Source organism: Notolabrus celidotus, chromosome 6, assembly GCF_009762535.1.
Source record: "Notolabrus celidotus isolate fNotCel1 chromosome 6, fNotCel1.pri, whole genome shotgun sequence".
NCBI classification, from domain to species: Eukaryota; Metazoa; Chordata; class Actinopteri; order Labriformes; family Labridae; genus Notolabrus; species Notolabrus celidotus.
This window is the reverse complement of record NC_048277.1, coordinates 12,795,247-12,821,292: the sequence shown is the minus strand read 5'-3', so window position 1 is coordinate 12,821,292 and position 26,046 is coordinate 12,795,247. Positions and strand designations below refer to the sequence as shown.

Sequence of the window (26,046 nt, the reverse complement as noted above, 5' to 3'; positions counted from 1 at the left end):
GGATTAAACTAAGTGCAGCATATTTTTCAGCTCATTAAACCGAGTCTCACAGACCTCATGAGACAATTTGTCCTGAATGTGAAGAAGAGATTCTACCTGGAGGAGTTGGACAGAGAGACAGATGAGCCAGAGGGCCGATGTCGCCTGCGCCCTCGTGGTGGGGACCCCATCCCGGGTCTTCTTCTGGGGGATTTGGACCGACGCCATGGGTCCTTCCACTCGTCGGGTCGCCTCATGACTGGCATCATCTCCTTCTTTGAGGGAGGCTCCATCGGCCTGCTGAGAAATTTAAAAACAGAATCAATGGCTGGTCAGACACAAGTGTAAAGCTAAAAGATAACTGAAACAAATAAAAATTTGGCGTAGACTTGTTGGATCTGAACATTAGCGGTGGTTTGTTTTATTTTCCCTTCACCTGCTTGGGATTACTCGTCCATATGTGCATTTTATTATTAAACTACTGAGCCTGAACCTGTTGACTTTCTTCCCCTTGATTCTTAGTAATGTGGCTATTGTCTTCAGACCAGTGTTAATTTCGTTAACGAAAATAATGACAAAAAATATTCATCAACCATTTTTCATGGCGAAAAAAACGAAGAAAACAAGACTATGACGAGCTAAAGTGCATCACTAATAATAAAAACTCTAACAAACGTGTGTTATGTTTCTGTTAACGAGATGACGACGAGACAAAGTGCCATTGGCGGACCGCCGGACATTTAAAGTCCATATTTCCCCCCACTGTGCGTCTATTCTTTGAAAATACAAGCGATGCGGTCTGTGGCCGGCTTAGTTATTACTTGAGGGGCACAGTATTAGCTTGGTCACTACCTGCAGCAGGTGTGTTGTGTACACCAGCTCTCCCTGCATTCATGCCTCTGTCTCAATTTCATTGATGATTTTACCCTACAGTGTGACAAAGACACACTCCAGAGACATAAGTACAGTTTGGTCAACTCCTCATCATCACAGATTCAGATGCATTTCAGAGCCCCGTGAAGTGACCGTCTGTCCAGTGCTCCTGTCACTGCAGGTACATTCAGGGGCCGTTGTAAAATTGCAATACAGCCCTTACTTTGTGTACATGGCATTTTTATTCGAATCAAGAGAAGCAAAATATCTTCATAGTGGTCACATGAAAAATGTTTTCTTTTGACTTTTTAGCAGGGACAGGCTGAATTATTAGATATTACACAAGCAAAATATTAAGGAGTGAAATGTTGACGATTTTAACACTTAATACAACTTTGATACCAATATCTGATCGACTACATGTATTATTTTTAAGAGAGAAAATGTTGCGACAAAAATCAAAGACTAAACAATAACGGGCTGAAAGACTAAAATGTGATTTTAACTAACAGGCATTTTTGTCTAAAGACTAAATCTAAAGTAGAAGCCAAAATGAACACTGCTTCAGACAGTTAAACATCAACCAGGACCTCTTTTCAAAAAAGTCTCCAAAATCAATGAACTTGAGCGCACTACTTTCATCCACTATAAAGTTTGTCTCAAAGTCTGGGGTATCTCATGGCAGTAGTATTTATCTTAAACAGCATCTCAATTGAGGTAATAATAATAATTTTATTTATAGAGCGCTTTCAATCAAAGTGCTTTACAAAGCTTAAAAACAAATAAACAAAGAAACAACACACCCTAAGAAACATCAGCAGTAAGAAACAGTAAACAGGTGGGTCTTCAGCTTTGCTTTAAATACATCAACCGAACATGCTAACCTAATGTCCACAGGGAGACTGTTTCATAAGAGTGGGAATGCAGCTAGGAGGAAGAATACACCAAACAAAACACCTACTAAAAACCTGCTTAGTGGCATCAGACTGATGATACATGCAAATGAAATGTTGTGTGGAAAAAAACAGAGTTATTTGTGGTGTTACTTCTCTTAAAGGTGACATATCACGCTTGTTTCATCAATATATATTGGTCTAAGAGGTCCCCAAAACATGTCTTTAAAGTTTATGCTCAAAAAAACACTTCGAAATCAGATTTTGGCATGCCTGAAAAACCCTCTTCTTCAGTCCTCATCAGAACACTCTGTTTTCCCTCTGACCACGCCCCCTCAGGAAGTGGATGTGCGTCGGCTCTCCAGCACGTTGATCTGATGTTTTCATGTTGGCTGAATATACACGGCTGCTCAGAGATCACGTTACTTCAACCCTCTGAATCTGATCCAGAATCTGATCCTGACGGAGAGGCGCCTGCAGCAGGACCTTTCTGAACGATTGGTCATAGATTTAGTGTTTCTTGTTGTTTTATTTATCAGTATGTCGACGTGTGTCTTGGTACACAGCTACGAACATGTAGCTATGTGGCTATGCTAACTAGCGCTAGCACTTATCCATGATAAATAAAAATCATCCACTAGATCTTCAAATCTGCAGACGTGGGGAGCAAAACCGACCTCTACCAGAAAGGCAGCAGGACCTTTTCTGAAGGATTGGTCACAGATTCTGTGTTACTTGTTGTTTTATTTGTCAGTATGTCGACGTGCGTCTTGGTACACAGCTATAGCTACAGCTATGAACATGTAGCTATGTGGCTATGCTAACTAGCGCTAGCACTTATCCATGATAAATAAAAATCATCCACTAGATCTTCAAATCTGCAGACGTGGGAAGTAAAACCGACCTTTGTGTTTATTAAGACAGCCTACAACTAGCATGCCTCCCTCCTAAGCTCCTTGTTAGCACACATTTGTGCAGGTAATGAAAAACGGAGGGGGGATTCAGTATTATTTTATACAGTCTATGGGCTGAACAAGCTCCGATCTCTGACTCCGTGACAGACCGGATATTGTTGTTATGTAACAAAAACACGGAAGTCTGAAACGGCTCGTTTCAGCACACATTTACAGAAAGGTGGAGAAATCAGAACAGGGGCAGAATGGATTTTTTTCATTCTCGGGGGGTTTGTAGACATGCCAGGGAAACATATTTCAGGTAGAGAACCATTAAAAAGTCCATTTTGCATGATATGTCACCTTTAACCTTTGCATGGCACAATCTTTTAACCCCCATTTATTGTGCTATTTATAATACGATAGTGTTACTTAGTGCCCCTACTTGTATAAAAGGGAAACATTTGCTTGATTTGGAAAAAATTTGCTAAATTATTTTTGTTACAAATATTTAAAATTCCTAGTTTTCTCCTGCCAACAGTCCCAAATCTAAAAATCAAAGCAACTATTCATATTGGAAAGAAAAAAAGTAGTTAATCATTCGGCATTTTTACTTCCTACAAAGTTTACACAATCATTAAAATTTCTTCTGAATAATGTTTGTTAATAGATTAACAGACTAATTGATCAGGGGGGAAGTTTTCTTTATAGTGTAAAATCAAGTCAACCAACACTAAAAAGAGTTTTATGGTAATACCTGCTGATTTGATAAGACAGATTATTTCCTGAATGCTAACCAAGTAAGACTAAAATACAGACATTACTGTTGGTTTTTTGGCTCGGAGTCTGTGTTGTGTCTTCTTTTTTTGGGAATAGATAACCCACAGTTGTAAAATGCAGATAGCTAATTTACAAAAATCGTTGGATGGAGTGCAATTACAGCACATCATTTACCATCACCATGTCAGGGATTTCCCCACTAAAGAGGTCAATATTTATTTCTTCAAACAAAACAGCAAGAATCAAGTGTTCACCTCCGAGGCGGTTTCCAAATATTTGTTGGAGGAAATGAAAAAGATGAGTGGATATTCCCACAGTGTAAGAAAAAGCCCACAGCAACAGACTTCTGGAACTTAGACACTTGAAGGAGTCCTCGTTTTGTGTCAGCTCTTGTCTGGTGTAGAAAATGTCTATTTATAACTTCCCTTGGGCAACATGCTGCACAAACTTATCATATGGAGCAATCTATTGTAACTTGCATTACAATCTAATCTAACAATCCAAATTAAGTGAGCTGGTGTCATTTTGTGTTTACACACGTTAACAGTACACAAAAGCATTATCCTCAGGGTGAATGAGAAATTCCACAGGTGTGATGTAAGAGCACACAAATGGCCTCATCAAGTTTCAACAGATGGGAGCTAAAAATATAACCATAACAGAGGCGCTATTTTTAGCTCTAGATAATAATACATATTAACAGAGTCTTTTCTTTGAGGAAGTAGGGAAAGAGGAAGTGATATAAATAACCTGACAGGGTCCACAGAGTGTAATAAAGAAAACAAAAGGATATCTGAAGGGTGTCATTTCTTCTAATAAATCAGCCTGAGGAGCCTCCTGGAAAAGGCCAGGAGCAGTCTGGAGGGACAATAGCTCAAATGTTTATATAAAGCAAAATTGAACTTGGCATGAACCCATCGTCATGGTTCTAAAAATAGAGCAGCGGTTAAGAATGTGCTCGAGGGCTGCAGAAAAAAAGAAGAAAGTCGGTGAAACTAAGAGAGGAGAGAAACTCAACATCAGCTGTACAGAAGAACATCTATCTTCTGTTGAAATGTAGTTTGTATGATTATTATTGTTATATATGTATTTAAAACACTAAATTACATCTTATTCAGCACATTACTAGTCTTCAGATCAGTTTAAGTTCTTATTATTATTCTATTATTGCTTGTTTTGACAAATTGAACATGACTTGATGAATGATGATTGTATTGTTTCTATGACTAATTATACTTGCCATTTAGATTACAACTCTCTAATATCAACTTTGTATGGTACTAAGTAGTGTTTTTCTTTCCTTCTCAATGAATATTTCTCTCAATATGCCGATGTTGATGGTAACAGAGCTAACACCCTACACGAATGCCACATTGGAGGGATTTCACCTACTGTGGGTGGACAGGATACAGGAGAGCAAGACTGAACAAACTGGTGAAGAAGGCCAGCTCAGTCCTGGACTCTGTGGAGGTGGTGGCTGACAGGAGAATTATGGCCAAGCTGTCATCTCTGATGGATATATATGTATATATATATATATATATATATATATATATATATATATATATTTTTTTTTTTTTTTTTCTTGTTTGAATTCTTCCACTGTACACCTTGTTTGCTGCTGTAACTCTGTGAATTTCCCTGTTGTGGGATGAATAAAGGAGTATCTTAGATCTTATCTCATCTTATGTTTTTCTCAGCCTCCTGGCCTTGTGACGGTATAAGTGAACCTCAACTGTTTCTATTGTTTCACCACGCCCTGATGAAGACTCCCTTAGGGTCGAAACTGGTTGGCGCTTCTTTTTCCTGATCACTTTTTCTAAACTTTATGCCCTGAACAATGAAAGACTTTTTAATACCATTCCTGGACTTGAGCTAGTGTGCCTGAAGACAGCCCCCTTTGGCTTCCCCTTTTTTGACCAGTTTAGCTTCTTTCTTCTTTTTTCTTCTACCTGGAGTTTATCACATCACCTCCTTGAGCACACAGTAACTTTGTTACTTATTAAAACATTTCAGTGTTCTACGACACAACAGATAGACATATCCTAATAAAGACAATCAGACACTTTCTCAGTCTACATGGGGAACTTGGAGTCCTCTCCACTGTCTTTTGGTGAACCACATGGTTTTGTCCTGAGGCCCTTAGTTTCCTCTTGATTTTCTGCTCCTGGGACAGATTACAGTTTTAAAATATCTTATTATCTCCACACAGATGATTTGCAACTGTTCTTCTCACGTAAACCCAGTGAGGCCTCTAGGTTTTCTTGACTCTGGCCTAGCACCTGGCCAGCGTGCTCCAGATACAGAGGCTATAATCTTTGCTGCAGTGGTCCCTGGTTACACTCTTCTCTACTCGTCATGTTTCAAGTCTATTTTCAGTCTGTCTAAAGCCTGATTTATACTTCTGCTTCGTAACGACGGCGTAGCCTACACTGTAGGTCTGCGTAGCTACCGTACCTCTGCATAAGCCTATACATGAGTTGCTCTTTAATGAATTAAAGACACTATGGGTAATGTTTATGAGTTGCAGATAAAATCATTAAAACCCTTTGATAATCAGCTTATAAAACTGGACATCTCAAATTAAAAAGGAAATACTACAATTAATATGCATCCAAAGTATTAAGTCATCTTTATTGACCTTCTTTACCTGTTATCTTACATCCTAACATTTACAGCATTATTATAAGTCAAATTTAAAGTATTTTATTTACTATCAATATTCAGCTGAGATGCAACTTCATATCAAAACTGAATATGTTTACAACTGAAGCTCAGAAGGTAGATAAATCATTAAAATAAGAGCGATTGAGTTGAATTGATCATTATCATAATCAATAACTTTATTCTTTTGAATTTTATTACAAATTGTTCGCATCTAAAAAGTAATGCTTGCTATTAAAACACATCGATGAAAAGACAAGGATCAGGTTTAGTTAAGAACTGGAGGGATTTCTATTTTGCCCCTGGCAGGTAATATTGCTTAATAGCTTTACATCACTCATCCCTAAAGAGAGAGAGGAAAACATGGGTATGGCTGGTGACAAGAGCTTCATCATTGTCATTTGCTTTGTTTACTTGTCACGACTAGCGGAAGAAGACCTGTTTAAATTCCAGTATTTCAAAACCAGAGATTATAACTGTGAGCAAAACAAAGACAATATGTGACACAACTGCAGCAATGTCCGGACTACAGGACTGTAAATTCCTTTGGCAATTGTGAATCACAGTGAGGGTAGTTTTCCACAAATGGACTACACATTTTCCTTGACGTTTATTTGAGATTGGCAACATTTACTAGTTTAAGGGAAACATCTCTGTGTGTGTTTTGTAATGAGATAGGCCTGTCTGATATGCAATGACTGGTGTTGTAGTCTTTTTCCCTCATCCCTGACCGTGTAAAGTTTATTTTCATTCATTTGATGCTGCACATTATGACCCCAAAGAAGAGACTATTATAAATCAAGCTGTGACCAATGGCACCAGGCCTGAAAACAGGGGGTCACATGTTGTCAAAGGATGTTTGTATGGACCCTCAAAAACAAACAAATTCAAAGCATTCTCTGTGATGGATCTTTGGAAACGTTAACAATCAATTACTTATTAATACAAATCTTCGATTTTCCCCGACAAAACAACACCAAATGAGTTGTTTTTCTTCCTTAAATCATGTTTTCACAGCAGCAGAATGCTTAAACCTGACAGTACTGCATGGCTACATTACATATAGAGGCTTACAAATTGATAATGCGCTGAATATCCACATGCTGCAAACTCTGAAAAATAATCCTTGTGAATATGAATAACGGCCGCAGCCTCAGATCCTCAGGCAGGAATCTCCTTAAAGTTCCCGTCGCCAACTTAAAAACTAAGGGTGAGAGAGCATCTACTGTTCAGGCTCCACGACTGTGGAACGACCTGCCTGAGGATCTCAGGCAAGCAACATCTGTATTTTCTTTTAAATCACAGCTGAACACATATTTTCATCGAAAGGCCTTCCTGTAATATTGTTTTATCAATGATGCTACATTTACTTTTAATTTACTTTTATTAATGTTTTCATTTTATTCACTCATTGTTTTTGTTTTGTTTTACTGGTTTTTAATTGTTTTAATGTTTTAATTGCTTTTAGAAGTTTCTCTTTTACTCAGCTGTTCCTTTAAGCTGTTCCTATTAAATTGTCTTAATCACCATTATTATTATTATTATTGTTATTATTATTATTATTATTGTTGTTGTTATTATAACAGCTCGCATTTTGGGACTTGGATAGTGCATAACTATTGCCCACACAGTCAGTGTTGCCAGATTGGGCGGCTTTTCGGTTGGATTGCACGTGTTAAAATGGGCTTCGGCGGGTGGACATAATTTGTGCTTGTTTTCCATGAGTTGAGCGTGTTTTTAATTGTTTTATACATTTCAGTATGTTAAAGATATGTGTGAGTAAAAAAATATTTAACTAAATAATGTTGCATCTAGTCACTAAACACAACATTCTGGTGGGAGGAGATACTAGTTACTGTTACTATGATGCACACCCAACTACAGTGTACATTAGAGTTGTAAACACAAGCATTTTTGCAACATGAACGTCATCTCCCAGCGCCTTCGCTGGATTTAACGGGAAAGACTTGTGTTGACAATTTGGTGGCATCAATCAGCTCTATCTGGCAACACTGCCCACAGTATTTACATGAGTGGAATGTCAAGTTTCGTCTCTGACCAGTGGTTCAGAGGAGGAAAGGACCAACACTGTAAATAGTCAAGCTGACAGCTTTATTACTTCATCCATTCCATCCATTCATCTGTGTGGCATATGCAAAACATTTGAATGCATATTCTGCAGACATCACATTTTTACCCAGACTTTTCTGAAGCAGCCCATAAAAACAGTGACCGTACTTACTGAAGTACTATGTCATTTTTTCATCTCGTTCACTATTTATCTAATGCCCCTAGAACCCTGAAACCTTGTCTGAACTAAGTGCCCCTGCCTCCCTGAACTCTCGCACTCAGGCCACGCAGGGGCAGGGTTAACACAGACAGACTTCTCTCTCATGTTTAGTTTGAAGCCAAGTCAAGTGATCAAAAGAGAACAGGAAAAGTGAGTTACAACTTGTTATTAAAAGTGTTTCATTAGAACATATTGTTCTAAAGTGACTGCTCGGCTGTGTGGCCAACAGCCAGTGCTACAGGGTGTGCTTGATTTGATATGCAGCATGTTTTTTACAGGTGGGGCTAACATGTTAATCTAATAATAATCGTCAATGTTGTTTTCTTTAATGTAGGAAGGTCAAAATCTTGAGTGCAATTAACATTGGATTAATTGTGCGGTTCCATCCTAGACGTTATTTAAAGTGCCAGGTTGACAACAAAGACAAAACTGTGCCAACCTCCTCCCCATCACCTCACATCCACACCTTCAAACACACTCATCTTAGTATAACTGCTTCTATTTTTGTTGGATAACAAATGATGCAACAATTAAATGTCACTTACTTTGGTGGCATGCCAAGAGGTGAGCGTGGTTTCATTTTGTCTTCCTCTTTCTTCTCCCTGGCGTCTCGAGGAGGACGCATCCTCGGTCTGTCCTTCTCGTCCCGCTTCATCCGGTCCCTCTCCCACTCCTCTTTTCGCCGGATCCTCTCCTTCTCACGCTCACGCTCTCGCTCTCTCTCCCTCTCTCTTTGTCTGCGCTCCCTCTCGCGGTGATCTCTCTCCCTCTCTCTGTCCCGATGCCGCTCGCGAGGGTCTCGCTCTCGTTCACGCTCCTGTTGAGAAAAGGTGTGGTCAGTTTGGTTGCAATGAAGGCCGTTTACTGACTGATTCACTGTGATGGAAACTGATGTGTTGGTTATTGTAAAGAGATCTCTGGGGAAACACCAAAGCCATAATATGTTACTCTGTCTCATGATACTTTTTAGCTTCCTTACCTCATTAATTGAACTCAAGTCCAGGCCCTGTCATTGAAGCTTGACTCAGACAACACTGATGTAAGTTTCACTTCTACAAAAAAATGTTCTTCAGAAAATACCTGAATGGAGATTTTTATAATACCCCTCTCCAACAAGGTTACAAAGGACATTTATTTGAAATGATGCACAATTATTAAGCTACTATTGTAAAGCTTTCTAAACACCTCTGCTCTATTTCCTTCTCTTTCTGCATTGGGCCATCTTTGAGCCTTCTTTTTGTTTGTAGCCTAGCAATATCACACAAAACTATACCACCGTTTTTGTATAGTGCGGTGACTGTAGTCTACCGTGTTTATCGGGATTATCCTTAGAAGTGAAACTAACCTTGAGTTCTGCAAAGCACAATTCTACATCTTTTCACTATGTTGTATGTTAACGGATTGAAAACAAAGTAAAGGTTAAACGTGTTTTTTCCTCTGCGCTGCCGTAGACATCCTCCTGCTGTGGACGTTCCAGTCTTCAGCTGATATGGACATGCTGGACTCCAGCAGCAACAGCTACTACTCATTACTATCATGACTCTCTCTTATTCTCCTGTATCCCTCTTTCCAACCCCAGCTCAGTTTTGACAGATGTCTGTCTAACATGAGACTGGTTCTGCTAGAGGTTTCTTCCTGTTAAAAGGAAGATTTCCTTGCTACTAAGTGCAATGTTCATGTTGGATTAAGATGACATAAGACTGAGTCTTACCCTGTCTTGGTGTTGGGTATTTGTTGATAATTTAACATAACGTTTGTTGTGATCTGGCGCTATGCAAATAAAGACTGATTGATTGATTGCTCCAAATGAAGGAATGAGGTACCATACAACATTAAAGACAAACATGATGCAATGTAAGACAATAAGGATGCATCATTTGACTTCATTTTAAGATTGTTGAGGGACATTTTGCTGCATATCTTTAAACTTAGGACAACCCTCTATACAGGCTGTTCAGGATACTCACAGTGTAGTGGTAGGGAAGAGGAGCTTCTGTGTACTGCACTCTGAAGTTTTCGTACTGGCCTCCTCGCCACAGAGCCTCCATTTCATAGTCATAGTATGGATCAGCATACGGGTCACTGTGGAAAATAAACACATACGACATGGTTGGGTTAAGTCATCATTTATATGATAATGAGCACACAAGATAAAACACACTGGCTCTCATGGTTCATTTTCTTTCATCACTATCAGAAAAAACTTTCTAGAATGAGAAATACTTGAATTCAAATATTTACAAGAAACAAAAACATTTTTAATCATCCATCTGAAAGGTCTTCGAATTTTCATAAGCTGATGGAAGGACAGAAAGATAAAGAGATGTATGTTTCTGATCTCATACACTAGACTATTGCTGATGATCTCACTTGGATTATTAATACTTTTATTTATTATTACATTAGTAAACATCATGGAAACAAAACCTGAAAACAAAAAACTGAACAGGTGAGTTGTCTCTTACCCATAGATAGGTTCCCTGAATTCCATTTCACTGAAAAAGAAAAGCAGATGAGTTTTAATGACAATAAATCAATTGTATAAGGGATGTTTACCACGGACTAATTGCATTCTAAGTTTGTTTATGTGTTTATCTGAATCAGCATAAACTTGATTTTTTTTATTGGAGGAAGTAAAGTCATGTTAAATGTATGTATTTTTCTAATATGTGTATTAACTGCTGTGGTATAACTAGTTTTCATTAAAGTGAAAGAAAAACATAAAAAGGGCATATGTAATCTGTGTACAATTGTTAAACGGACTTGGGGCTCAGATTTATGAATGCGTCACTTGTAGCAACGACACTGTGTGTTGTGTACTTTGGTTTCCACTGATGAGAGAATGTGTGGATTGTGTGCAGGTCGTACTCTCTGATGATGCGGTAGCTGCGTTCTCTAAAGAACTCGTTCTCTTTGTCAAATTCTCTCTCATCCTCTCCGATGGTGACGTTGAAACGCTTCTCCTCAAAGTCTGGCTCCTGCTCCTTGCGGATTGTGGCCTTCTTCAGCACCTATGGGACACAGAACCAGACACAGAGTGATTAGCTTAACTTCTGATATGAATGGCAGCAAAAGGGATCTATTGCACATAAAGATCTGCTTTTTTACTTCCTACCTTAATGATTATAACTTTTTTCATTGTATTTAAACTCTGCATTTTGTGCATAAACTGAAAGAATAGACGAGATAAATTGTCACTATAACTTCCTTCATGAGACAATTTAACTTTACTGCTTCCGTTTTAAATGTTCCTCATGCGTCCCTCGCAAGTGGCAGAGAGCATTCTGTTTTGGTGCCCCTAAACTTTGGAACTCTGCCTCTGGACATCAAAATGGCGAGCTGTCCGTGTGTTTTTAAAAGTAAACTTAAGACTTAGACAGACTATGACTTTCAAAGCAAACAAGACAATTTTTTAGCTTGAGAAATATGTGTATTTCAAATATTATTTCAACCTCATTTAAATGAAAGAGGGAATATCAATTGACAAGCCTCTCTATTTAAAGTTGTATTTTGGGGGCATTTTCGCCTTTAATCGATAGGACAGCTGAAGAGAGACAGGAAACGTGGGGAGTTGAGAGTGGGGTAAGACATGTAGTAAATGGTCATGGCTGGAGTCGAACCTGCAACCTCTGCGGTGAGGACTATAGCCTCTGTATATGGGGCGCATGCATAGACTGCTAGGCCAATGCCACACCAAGCCTCTCTATTTAATGCAATCACAAAAAAAACACATTGTACACATGATTCAGTGTGTTAATTTCTTCTCTCAAAAATCTGCACTGGTATCTCACTCAAAAATTCCTTATTTGGGCTCTCAATTGAAAGACATCCCCCCAATAACAGGGTAACTTTATTAGCTGCAATGTAGCTAGGTGTGGCAATTACACTGGCAATTAATTTAATTGCATGTCCTACATATTTAAAGGCAAAACTTAGAGGGAGATAACAAACATTTTCCAATAACTATCCATGTCTCCTCCTGACACAATGAAGCACATAAAATGTTATATTTAAATAATGCTCCATTGCCATTAACTTATACTTTGGTGAATATCACATACAATCTTTTGAAAACCTCACTTGGCGGCCAAAATTAGCTTACAGAATATATGGCACACCTCAAAAGGGAAACATCTTCAGAATGAGGAAGATAGAAGTTGGTTTCAAAAAAAGAGCACTCTTTGTCATTGACCTGGAGTGACCCATGTTACAGATTCTTTACAATATTTCCACAGGCTGATGTTTTTTCCTTGACAATTCAGTTTGGTTGAGTAATGAAAGGGTGTACCTCTTTGGCATGCCGGAGTCCTCTTTCCCAGGCACTCTCCACAGGAGGCTCCACTGGAGGAGGCGGGGGAGGAAGCTCTTCCACTGCAGGTGCAGCCTACAACAGAGGAACATTCATTTACATGCTATGTAAACATGTTCACGGAGGGATGCAGGGGACAAAAGACCATGTCAGTAGAATTGCTGTATACACAGTCGTGTGTATCTATGCTCTGATACACTTTTTTGATTACATATACTTTAACTTTTAAACTTTTGCATGTTACAATCATAAAATGTCTATTGACTAGTTTTGCAGAAATGCTGAATTGTAACAAACATACCCAGGGATTATTGGGGATGAGAGGGTGTGGTCCTCCAGGGGGCGCTCCATTAGGTGAGAAGGGGTCAGGTTTACTGATGAGAGAGTAGTTACCTTTGTCATTGACTCCAGGGTGAATGAACCGACAGTTCATACCCCAAGTGCAGTTTCCTATAGGGAGCAAAAAGTAACAGTGTGTTTAAAATTCACTTGCAGGTAGTCGATGTGAAAGAAGCGTTTATTCAGGGTCACAAAAAAAATAACTATTAGTCCAGACTCCAGAGTAGTTCTTGGATTAAGAGGGATTTGTGACTCATTTTGACACATAAAGTGGTTGAAATGAAGAACAGGTACGATAGAAATTTCCCTTTTTAACAGTAAACTGAAAGAGAAGGTTTTTAAGTGGCCTGTAGAACCTAAATCACATACTACTCTTTCTTTACGAATGCAACAATCTGATCTCTTGCAACAAATGTTAAAATGAGATATCATACAAAATAGGCAGATGGACATTAATTGTGCCAAAAAGTCATTCATGTTGGTTGTTTTAAATATATCAAGTCTTTGACTTAAGGTCAAAATACATTAAAGGGGAACCTAAAATGTCACATAAATGGTATTCAAAGCAGCTTTTGATGAGTGCATGACTTAGGGCAGTGCAAAGATATACAGTGGGGCAAAAAAGTATTTAGTCAGCCACTGATTTTGTAAGTTCTCCCACTAGAAAGATGAGAGAGGTCTGTAATTTTCATCAGAGGTACACTTCAACTATGAGAGACAAAATGAGAAAAAAAAAGTCCAGGAAATCACATTGTAGGATTTTTAAAGAATTTATTTGTAAATTATGGTGGAAAAAAAGTATTTGGTCACCCACAAACAAGCAAGATTTCTGGCTCTCACAGACCTGTAACTTCTTCTTTAAGAAGCTCTTCTGTCCTCCACTCGTTACCTGTATTGAACTTGTTATCTGTTTAAAGACACCTGTCCACAGCCTCAAACAGTCAGACTGCAAACTCAACCATTGCCATGACCAAAGAGCTGTCGACAGCAAACGTTTGACCTCTGTCATTGCCAACAAAGGTTATGTAACAAAGTATTGAGTTGAACTTTTGTTATTGACCAAATACTTATTTTCCACCATAACTTATAAATAAATTCTTTAAAAATCCTACAATGTGATTTCCTGGACTTTTTTTTCCTCAATTTGTCTCTCATAGTTGAAGTGTACCTCTGATGAAAATTACAGACCTCTCTCATCTTTCTAAGTGGGAGAACTTGCAAAATCAGTGGCTGACTAAATACTTTTTTGCCCCACTGTATATCATGTGCAACAGCTCCCTCTGTTGGCATACAGGGGGGAGGTACAAGAGTATAAAATTAACATTCCTCACATGCTTTTTGATGCAATAAGAAAAAAGGTTTGATTACAATGTCAGACTGTCCTACAAATGTAATGTTAGTTTGTTGTTTAAACTAATTTAAGTATGTTCTGCCTTTCCATATTGTCTCAAGGGGGGGATATTTACGCCTCTGGAACATCTCACCATCAACATAAATGTAAAAGAGGCCTCAATCAACAACTTCTTCTCAGTCTTTTCACAAATGTATTCTTAAAAAAAGTTTAGGAGAAGTCTACAAGTCAGAGTCTTGAATAATTCTTAAACTTCAGAATGTCCATGTCTGCTTTAGCTAAAGTTTGTGCTCCATGTTCCCAATTAGTGTAGATGTACGCCCTTTAAATGCCCCCAAACGGCAGTGCCGTGTGCACACAGAAATTACACATGCTCAAGAAAAGTGGAGAGACACTGTGTTTGCACAAATAAATTAGAACCCGAATGCCCACTGGACTCTGAGTAAAAAGATAATAGTTGTTCTGAAAAGGAGGTAGTGCTTAATACTCATGTTTCGTTACCCTGGTTTATACTTCTGCGTACACAGCAGTGGCAGATGTGGACGTGAACACTACATACTTGTGGTTCCATACTCCGCCGAAATGCTTCAAGTAATGTGGTCTCTCTGATAGTTGGGTCGCCTGTTTCCTGTCCCACTACTTTTTCTGTTTACTTTTACATAGCGAGTCTGAGTGTATTATGTTAATTCACAGCTACACGTTGCTGTTTATCATACAGACATGATCACAGGGAAGAAAAAAGAGGAGAAGTCAGAGGAGATAAGACGTGATGTGCGGCAATTCTGGAAGTACTGTAAATTTGGTAATTACAATGCAGTTCAGCGGACCATTCATTTAGGATGAGGTGTGTGTCGGCTACCTGCATAGGCCTCTGTGTAGGTCCGTGGGGCTATGCAGACCTGGGCACGTAGGCTACGGCGTTGATTCAAGGCAAAAGTATAAACAAGGCTAGAATCTCATCTGATTCCGATATTCTCAAAAACTCTTCAGGGTTCCCACTCTTTTCAAGAGATCATTTTCCAGTACATTTTCATTGATGATCAAGCTGGTATGACAGTCTAAATTTTGTTCCTAATTTTGTTCCTAAATAGTCTAATATGTTCCTCTCAATGGAAGTCTACATTGAAAGACATGTAGTCTATGGCTATCAATGAAATCATCTCTTACATACTTAAAAATGATGGCAAATTGATAATAGAATAATGCAACCACAGATGTACAGCACTTCACTTTATTAGTGCAACCAAGTAAAAATGATGGGCAACATCTCAGCTTTCTCTTTTCTCAAAAAATATATAATTAGCTAAGTAAAAAACAAAAGAGCCTGCAAAGGAATCAGGAATCATGCGGCCGATCATGTGAGGATATAGGGTATAGGTGATGGAGGGGAGGCTGTGTATCCTGGTTTCATCTGTTCCTTCTGAGAGAGTCTTCTTGAAGACCGGGCAAATACTCACTGAGAGGAGAAATCGGATCAGCCCATCCAAGCTGAGGCATCTGATTTTTCTCAATGCCAACCTGCACTGAGGATATTAATAATGTTTGCTTGAGTTTGGTTCTGGTTCTGTTTTCTTAAGTTGGTTCAGTTTGCTTGAGTTTGGTTCCCTAACCCCAATCCTAATCCAAACCCTAACCCTAACCCTAACCCTAATCCAACCCCTAATCCTAACCCTAATCATAACCATAACCCTTACCTTAACTCTAACCCCCCTAACCATAACCTTAACCCTAATCACAACCCTAATCACAACCCTTGCCCTAACCCAAATCCTAACCCTAGGATCAGGGTAAGAATGGTTTTGTAACAGAATAAATGCACAAAATTGGTCAATTATAAGTACTCTCATAAAAACACAGTACGTAAAAGGGTTTTCAACACAAACTATTATTTTTTGCAAAGTTAAGGTAAAATATACGGCTACAAAAGAATCCTAAATTAAGAGCTGTTCGGGAGTCGAAAGAGCTGGCTCTTCTTTGGGAGCCGAGTCAAAAGAGCCGGCTCTCTGAAAAGAGCCCAACTTCCCATCACTAAAGCACATGCTGACTACCATTTGCACTCTTAGTTTCCCTTGGAACTATTTGTATTGTCAAACGTATCAATGTAAATACTTCAGACCTGTACCATAGTGATAAACAGATAACACTTAAATTTGAATCAAGTAAATACCACTTGTATACTTTAAAACAGAGGGTCATTTCATTCCTTGTGGACTCAACATGACAGCATTTATACTTTTCAAGTAATTGATCTTGAACGCTTTCAGAAAATTAACAATAACAAGACTCACATATCCCTTCGAGCCACCAAATGGTATCATAACAATGGTGTATGCTGTTTTGTAATGACACAGCACAATTTTATAATTTATTAGAAATGTATTCAAACTATTTCACAGACCCCCACGCTATGGTTCGCGGACCCCCAGGGGTCCCAGGACCCCACTTTGAGAACAGCTGAGCTAGAGTACGGTAATTGAGCTCTCAGCTTGCAGAGAAAGTTGTGAGGCACAGACCCCCGAGCTCTCTGCCCGACTCCACTGGCCACACTATAACTTAAATACAAGACTCTTTGAATCAAAAGAGCACTCTACGAGGTTAATGTACCATAAAACATGAACAATATACCCCCGTTTTCTGTGAATGCATGATTACGAAGTGAAGGAGAAAAGATGTGAAAAAAGTTGTGCAGTGTCGCTGTCTTTTCCAGCACAGTGTGCACTCAACTTTCAATGAATGGGGATGTGTTTTGTTAATAGGGTCAGGTCGCACGCAGCCATGTTGGAATCCTTTTCCAGGACTATATGTGATTTTCCAGGACATTTCCCAGGTGTTTTCCAGTACTGGAAAACTGGTCAACTGTTTTCCAGTTTTTCCAGGACGCGTGGGAACCCTGACTCTTACATATTCCTAATGTAACTTTTAGAAATGTATCTAAATAATAAAGGAAAAAAAAAAATCCAACAATTCTGCACTGACATATTGACAATCAAATGAGCATAAGAGTGCTCTTGAGCGTGCTTCTGTTTTGAACAAATCCTAGATAAGAAAACTTTGGTGAATGTCAGAATTTTCTTTAAAACTTTGTTAGTTTCAAAAACAGCTTTTTTTTAAGAATGGTTGACCTGCAGCCAGAGTCTCCTCCCCTGCTGCCCTTTAACACATAATGATATGTTACGATGGTGGGAAAGACAACACGTCAGCTAAAGGAATACCTTTGCTTGTTGTTGAAGGTTTTTTTAGATCATGGAATTGTTTTGCAAAAAGAGATTGTTGAACTTTGTCTAAATTGAAGCTGACTGTAAACTAGAGAACCCTCAGTCTCTGGTGAAGCATCAATGTATTGTATACGCTCAACCAGATATCACAACCATAAACAATTTCATCACAGATCCCTGAGATGCGGTTACTAAATTATTCTGATCAGTATGATCCTAGCAACATTTTTGAGACTGTAGCACTGCTGTTCCTTGTTGCCCACTGGCTTACCCCCAATTTATACAGGATGTGCCGCGTCGCGTTACATCTGTGCTGCGCACTGCATAGCCGATACACTCCCATTCTAGTCAATGCTCATGTGTACACAAGAAGTGCTGCATGTGGTGCGTCTCAGCTCCGTCTCAGGAGCTTGCCCCTGCGGCACTCTGCTGGAAATACGCGTTGAGTCTATTTTCGACTGAGCCTGCGACCAGCACGTGTCAAACTGAACAGAGACGATCGACTTGGACAGTAAGGCATTAGGATCGAATGCAACATCCACTCAATTTAAAAATAAAACACCATATAATGGCTTCAGACTGTTTAAAAGATTGTACAGATCCAAAAAAAACTAATTGATTATTGATGTGATTGTTAACAGCTACAAAGCAGCAACCTAGCCGTGGTCCATGTCGACCACTACAGGACTTTAAGATAACTGTGTCAGAAGATAACAGGACAAGAAAATAGAGCAGAAATATTCACATGAAACTCATCTTAACCTGCTAAACGAAAATGGTCTGGTCTTATTGGATCTGCTCTTCACTTACCCTTAATGAAGAACCTGCAAATGGGACGGGGTCTGATCTTCCTGTCTGAGGGATCCTTGACTTCTCCCTCCTCGAGATCATCATCCTGCAACACAAACGACATCTTGACTCAACACAGTGTCTTTTTATAACATAACATATTTCTACTTTATTTTTAAAAAGTTGACAAAACATTCTTAGGTATGCACAGGCATCATGCTCTTTAAAATGGCTCTTAAGTCTCATTTATAATCGCTGCATAGGCACAGAACTCGGCTCGAAAAAGACAGACAATCCATCTGAAGTAAATGTCAAAAAAATAATTAAAGTTGTACAAGGCAACAGGTGAGTAATACCCCCTGCTCTCATAGTTCCGAGAGGGCTGGATTTATTATTGGTTGTAACTAATGCATTATTCTGTTAAACAGTGTCCAGTGGGGGTGTCCTGTTTAAGAGTCCTTTATCACTGATCATTTCTTAAAAGTCCAACCTCATACTTACATATTTTCAAGCAGCAGAGGATATGCCAGGGGGTCACTGCTTAAGCTTACTCTGATAGGAGAGCTCCTTCTCTGGCTAATGATCTATGGTTGAGCACTGAATGTGACTCAGAGCATGCAGAGCAAGCAGAGGGCACACAAACTCAACAATCACAATAAGTCACTGCAAAGCAGATAAAGCTGGCCAGCTGCGTTTTCCATTTTAACAACTGAGTCTACTCAGTTTACTCTTCTCTTTGCAAATGAAAAAAGAGATTTAGACCTTGACTGTATTTGCATACCTGGATTTTACTCAAATCAATGAACCCATCCGACTTTTTACCTCTCACACCCTAATTTTGACTTTCATTCATGGGTGAAATGCACTGCTTATGCTGTGAGTAAAAAAACAAGCTGAGGTGGAGGAACCTAGTTTTGAAAGAGCATTTGTTCAATCATAACTTAAACGATGCCCATCATTTTACATGTGCCTGCATTAGGGTTGCAAAAGTTGAATATCTATGCTATTCCTCAATCACATGCACATAGCACACTGCTTACTGCAGGGCTATTGAGACCATGCCCCCTACATGCACTGTGCATCCCTCCATCACATGCACATATGATTTCTAGAATCCTGCAGAGGCTAGACTTGAGAAGCTTGAGGGAAATTGCTTTTTTATTTGCATGTTGAATGGGATTTTTTTTTGAGGGCGAGGGGCTCTTTTAATTTAACATTTTGAATGGGACTTCGCTGGGATGCATTTTTGTTAATTTTTGAATGGGTTTGGTCAGGAGGGATGAGTAATATTTTACTCAACATTCATACATTGAGTATTGATGAATGAATTAAAAACACTCCTGAGGATGTCAGCCAATCAGCTCCCACAGATGCAAGGATGGACATGAAATACTCGCAATGGGACATCCTGATGAAATATAAGCAGTAAACAAGCATAGAATGTGGACAATTGTTACACAACCTAGAAATATCAAACTGTTGATCACACAGAAGAACAACAAAAGCCAATAAGTGCCTGAAGTTTTCTGCTTGCACATGAGGTGACTGCTGGACTACCTAACAATTCTGGGGTCTCATTACGTATGCCGGTTTTCACGCCAAATTTGTGATTTATACAAAAAAACTTGATGGGATAATGTGAGCACCTGTAAGCAAACTCTGACACATGTATGCTCGTTTTAGAGACGGGAAATTGGCGATGCAGTTTGTGATTTATAAAGGGAACATTGTGTGAGGTTGTCGTGCAAACGGTTTTATAGATCAGAATTTTTTGTAGTGCACACCATTTCCGGGTTTTCGGAGTACGTACTCTTGATGTATGGATTCTTCTCTTAAATAAATGAGACCCCTGGCATGTTAAACCTTGATTAAGCTAATGCTGGTTTCGGCCCACATTAAGGATATTGTCGACATCAACGTGGACCCCCATCAGTATGCTTATAGGAAGAACCGGTCTGTGTCTGACGCAGAATCAGCTGTTGTCCACTCTGCATTGACACACCTGGAGAGCAGGGATTCCTATGTCAGGCTGCTCTTCCTGGACTTTACTTCTGCATTTAATACCATCATTTCGCAGACTTTAGTCAACTATTTTAGGAAGAGAGGCCGCACCCCTCATCACCCCCTCTACATCGTAGGTGCAGCTGTGGAGATGGGGTCCACCTTCAAATAGCTGGGCCTGCACATCTCCAATGACCTCACGTGGTCCACCAACACAACCAACACCATAAAGAAGGCCCACCAACGCCTGTACTTTCTGAGGAGGCTGAAGCGGGCTGGCCTCAGCCCTGCTGTCCTGACATCTTTCTACAAGTGTGTGGTGGAGAGCACACTGACAGCATCCATCACTGTCTGGTATGGGAACTGCCCTGTGGCTGACAAGAAGGAGCTGCAGCGAGTGATCAAATCTGCTCAAAAAACTACAAACAGCAGTCTCCCTTCACTGGAGGACATATATGTTAGCAGGTGCAGAGGCAGGGTGTCGCACATCATGGAGGACCCCACCCATCCAGCACACGGACTGTTCACCCCCCTCCCCTCAGACAGAAGGCTGCGCAGCCTAAAAGACAGAACAACTAGGCTAAGGGGAAGCTTCTTTCCAGAAGCTGTGAAACTTGTGAACTCTCTTTAGGTCTGTTCTCTGCACCGCTGTGACTGCATGCACACATTACTGCACTTTCTCACTGGTTTTAAACTACGTTTTTATAGGTACTTACTGTTTGCTTGAGTTTATGTATTTATTTCTTTATTTGTAGAGTCTGCTTTTAGCTTGTTATCTATTCTGTATGCTGCTGGACCTGAGTAATGTGTTTCGTTCTTTCATGTTTTTAAATGTGACTGAATGAGAATAAAATGAACCTTGAACCTTGAAATGATCGAAGTCTTCGCAATCCACTTCCATCGTGAAATAGTGGTTTAGAGGGTCAGGAAGTTAACTCCTGCTGTCTTCCAAAGATGAGAAAAAGTGTTGCCAAAAATGTTTAACATTTCATAGGTTCTATTGATGCTCGAGGCAGCCTGACAACAAAACTCATCAATGCTTGGATACATCTTTTCATTGATGTTTACAGTGAGCACTCTTTTTTTTTTTAGAAATTGAAATGATAACAAATGATACCTCAAAACAAAAGCAGTTTTTTTGCAATTCAGCTTTGCCCATAGTAAAACCTAAAAAAAAGACGTTATGCTGAAAGAGTTTTCATTATGGTCTTTGTTGTTACAGAATGGCTTTTAAAGGCACTTAAACTGTTTTTTAAAAGTGATTTGGGTTTATTATTACTCAGGTAATTTGATTTCTCTCAGTGTACATATTAAAAAAGAACCGCCAAATAAATACTATTGCATTTAAGCACATCCTTACATTAAGCTGGTGTAGAATATTCCAAAGTTTCCAAAACGAACTATTTTTCTTTAGGGCTTTCTTTATTGGGAGGATACTTTCCAAACTCGCAGCATAATCAAATTATTAATCGATTGTTAAGTAATAAATTAATAAGATCATTGTTTTTCTCCATATCACCCAAATAGTAGAATTATTATCACTTACATCAATCTCTCCTTCATCAATCTCTCCATCATCCTCATCCTTCTTCTTGTCTCTGAGGGAATCTCTGCGCGTCCCCTCAGACCCTTTGGAGTCATCCGTCCTCTTTGAGTCACTGTCTTTGGGAGACGGAGGAAAAATTGTTTTCCTCTCCTTCCGCTTGCTGATTTTGTCCTCACGTTCCTCCTCTTCTTCTCCCTCCCCTTTTGTTTCATCCTCCTCCTCCTCCTCCTCATGTCCAGGGATGCTGGGCTCTTCTGGCACCTCCTCATCGTAATCCAGTTCATGCTCGTCCAGGTCCCTAGACACAGACGCTGAGTCATCCTTCATTACCCTTATCGCAAGAGCTCTCCTCCGTTTCTCTTCCTCGGCTCTAATCCTTTCGTCCTCGTCTTCCTCCTCTGCTTTGCTTTTGTCTTCCTCCTCCTCGTCATCCACTTCAGCGCTCTCATGGGCCATCAAGGCATCCTTTTGATAGTCACCATATCCTTCCTCCCCATCTTCGCCATCCTCTTCAGCAATGAACCTCTTGCCCTGATCTGGCTCTGAGTCTGGAGACTGTGGGGTGTCAAACACTCTATCCTCTCGCTCCTCTCCTGCTTCCTCCTCCTCCTCCTCCTCACCTAACTGATCCTCCTGGGGACCATCATCATCCCCCTCCATCAGTAGAATGGTCCCATCTTCCTGTCCCATCTCTTCTGTTTCCCTAACAGGCTCCTCATCCTCTGGATCTGAGACAAAGTCAGGGACCACCTCATCTTCTTCCCCCTCGTCAACCAATCCCACTCCTCTAACTCTTCTTTCCCCTTCCTCATCATCCTCATCTTTCTCAGTCAGCCCCCCATTGTCATCTTCATTGACCAAGTCACTGTCGGAGATGATCCCCTCCTCGTCTTCATCATGAGAGTCCAGCAGCTCACTGTCAGAAAGGCCCTTGTCCTCCTCCTCCTCAGGGGACTGAGGAGACTGGGTAGGGCTTTCAGGAGTATCCATTAGAGAATAATCTGGTGCAAACAGAAAGACATTTATCATTAAGAAAAAGTTAAAAACGTACACTCAATCATGATAATATCAAACTACATCGGATCTAAGATAATTGGTTAAGTGCAAAACAATTATACAATAATTTGCCACATTATCTAGTAATCCAAGGAATCCAAATCCCCCTGAAGTGTAGGTTTAATGCTATCAAAACCAACGCAAGGTGTCATGAGGTAGTGACACAAGGAGTCAAATTGCAAGGAAAGTCTGTTTAGAGCACTGTTTCAAATATAACGATTAGATAATTGTACAATACACATCACATATATCGCCATGTTCATATCTTGTCTCATCCCTAGAGAAATCATGCTGAGCCAATCAATGTAACATTTATATAAATCCTTTCACATCACAGCGCTGACTCCAGAATGAATGACAGGCAACTTGTCCCCAGCTGTTTCGATTCTACGATTACTGTTTACGTGATCCAGCTTCCAAGGTATATAAAGTAGTCTTCATAAGACACAAATAATAAGACAAAAAAAGATTTGATGTGGACCAACGCTGTGGAGGTTTATTAGCTTGTTAACTTAGCTATTTAATAGAAGACGACGGCAACTACTGTGATAGTAGTTACTTTACTTTTTCGGCATAAAAACTTCCTGGCAAATGATTTAAATGGCTATATATTTCACGTTTTCTTATCTCTAAATTACCTTCTTGAATACATAATGTCTGTTTGAAAGTTCCCCTGCAGCTAATACGACTGGGAACACTCTCGGTTTAGCTTAGCCCGCTACTTTGCATCAAGGCCCATAACTTTGCAGCGCAAAAAGAGAGGCAACAAACGACCACACTGCTTTTCATCGAGCTGTAAAACTGTGTTAATAAAGTAAAATGCAACACTAGTTGGCGTAGCTGCCAACTAACGGACTTCAACGGCTTTGGATCAAACTAGCCTCTCTTTCAATTAACAATGCAGTCTGTCCCGCAGCTAAGCTAACAGCGCAGCTACACTGTAACTGCTAACAACCAACATATTTTCAATCACCTTGTCGACCCGGACCTCTTCAAAGACGGCACTGCTGCGATAAAAACTTCGCTCTCCAGCTGATATTGATTTCAACTGTCTACAATAAACGATAATCAGTTAAATTTAATCACTATGGTGGAGAAAATAAAACATTCGGCACGGCACAACGAGAGCGGCCATTACCTCGACGTCATCAAAACGCGACACTCTCTGAGCTAAAAGGTCGTGCTGGAAGTGAACAACTACGGTTCTGAGATCAGTTTACAGGGTCAGATTGAGACTGCTGTGCACAGAGCAGAGTGGCAAAAACTGATTTTCGGTCGGTGCGCCCTCACTGACCGACAAAAAATAATGTGCCTCAGGGCAAAAAAATGTAACTGTGGGAGCTATTTGTTTATTTTTTGTATTTAGTTGTTTATTTAGTTTAGAATTAATAAGTAGTACTAGTTGTTAGACTTAACCAAACCTTTATTTTTGTATGCAATTTCAGTTCGATTTTGGGGTTATATTTTTTGCTAGTCATTTGTTTAGTATATTTAAATTGTTTGTATAATTAGTATTTCTTTCGTTTGTTTTTGTTTGTTTGGTAATTAGGAACTGTGGACACCTGAGGTTATTCAGGTAGGTATGGTGGCAGAAGGCCAGCATGCACCTGGGTGGGCCTATGGTTTTTTACCAGTGCAAGAGAGGCAGCAGGAGCCGTGATTTTCTTTGTTCCTTTTTTTTTGCTTGCTTGCCATCAAAGTAAACCATTGGAAACCGCTGAACTTTTGCATGGACATTGGACTACTTTTGCCTGTGTACATCACATCCCCACGGTGCATCAGTGACCCTTTGATTAAGTTTAGTTAAAGTTTGAGTTTGATATTTGGATTTTTATGACAACTGACCACTACAGTAACAATCAAATGTAATATAGAATATGAGATAGGAAATATTATGTTATATCATACCATATTATACAATGTTAAACTATATTAGAATACTCTATATTTGATCTTATTATATTATCCAAATATTTAAAAGAACCTTAAAGCAGCTTTGGAACGATAAGACATACTGCTTTCTTAAGCTTTATATCTTTCTTATCCTAATTTACACATGTGTAAATAAAAAAGTAAAGTCTATTAATCAGAGTAAGTTAACTGAGTTACAGTTTACTTAACTATGAGTAATACATAAGACTTTGCTCAGTCTGAATCAAGGTTTGGTACATTAAAGTTTGAGAACATTACAGTTTTCCATGTCCAAAGAGTCAAGTAGTTGTTTTGTCAAACCCGTGTTTAGAAGTGAGTGAATGGAGTGAACAAAGTAGATTTTTAACAATAGAGTTTCAATAGGCCTATAATCATTCTTAAATCAGGTTGACCTGTGAACTTTGTGACATTTCAAAACAGTTTGAATTAAATGATAATCGCCAATATCTTAACTTTGCAGCTATCTGGTTCATTAACTCACCTGCAAATAAAGACCCCTAGCTCCAATGGGAATAGCTACAGAGGGAGTTATAGAGATGCACTTTCTCCTCCACACACCTGACAAGTTTTGCTCTCTTAGAGAACTGCATTTTCAAAAGCTAACAAACAAATTCCAAAAACTTCTGGACTTTACCTCTTGAGGAGAAGCTGCCAGTCCTCCAGGGTGAAAGACCAACAGCTCCTTTAGCAGCTCAGTATGTCTTCTCCTGCCACAGCCTGAGGGACACACACTGATCAACTGTTTTATTTACCTGTATTATACTGTATTTAAATAAACTGTAATATTTAACTGCATTGTAGTAACTAACTGTGAAGATTAAATGTTAAAATTACTAATTATGCATACATGTAGATAAATTGTATTGAATAGTAACAAATGAAACGTTAGTGTAATTGATGAAAATATGTATTATCATAATTATTGTTTCTGCTTTTTTTTGTTTGGCAATAACTAAACTGTTCATGCCAATAAGCAAACTGAACTGAACCAAACTGAATTTTAGAAAGGTAACTTGTCCTCTGCTATAACACTGGTTTAGTATCTTCTCCAATACGATATTAAATAAATAGAGAAAACCATAAAGTCACACAGGTGCAGTGAAAGCTTTCTAGCCACTTAGAGTAAATACAGTTTA

The 26,046-nt window shown here is 39.3% G+C and overlaps 1 protein-coding gene across 1 annotated transcript in view; it reads right to left on the bottom strand.

Moving 5' to 3' along the window:
* Positions 1 to 24,134, bottom strand: part of zc3h18 (zinc finger CCCH-type containing 18) — a 49,167-nt gene extending 25,033 nt beyond the window's left edge. The window contains exons 1-10 of the mRNA XM_034685232.1: positions 23,952 to 24,134; positions 21,923 to 22,923; positions 18,397 to 18,481; positions 12,983 to 13,131; positions 12,661 to 12,756; positions 11,241 to 11,383; positions 10,838 to 10,867; positions 10,340 to 10,454; positions 8,918 to 9,189; positions 97 to 279 (exon numbers count right to left, since the gene is read on the bottom strand). Of these exons, the coding sequence (XP_034541123.1) occupies positions 97 to 279; positions 8,918 to 9,189; positions 10,340 to 10,454; positions 10,838 to 10,867; positions 11,241 to 11,383; positions 12,661 to 12,756; positions 12,983 to 13,131; positions 18,397 to 18,481; positions 21,923 to 22,912 (2,063 nt within the window). The 5' untranslated portion in view covers positions 22,913 to 22,923; positions 23,952 to 24,134. The remainder of the gene's footprint in view (positions 1 to 96; positions 280 to 8,917; positions 9,190 to 10,339; positions 10,455 to 10,837; positions 10,868 to 11,240; positions 11,384 to 12,660; positions 12,757 to 12,982; positions 13,132 to 18,396; positions 18,482 to 21,922; positions 22,924 to 23,951) is intronic.
* Between the last annotated feature and the right edge of the window lie 1,912 nt (positions 24,135 to 26,046).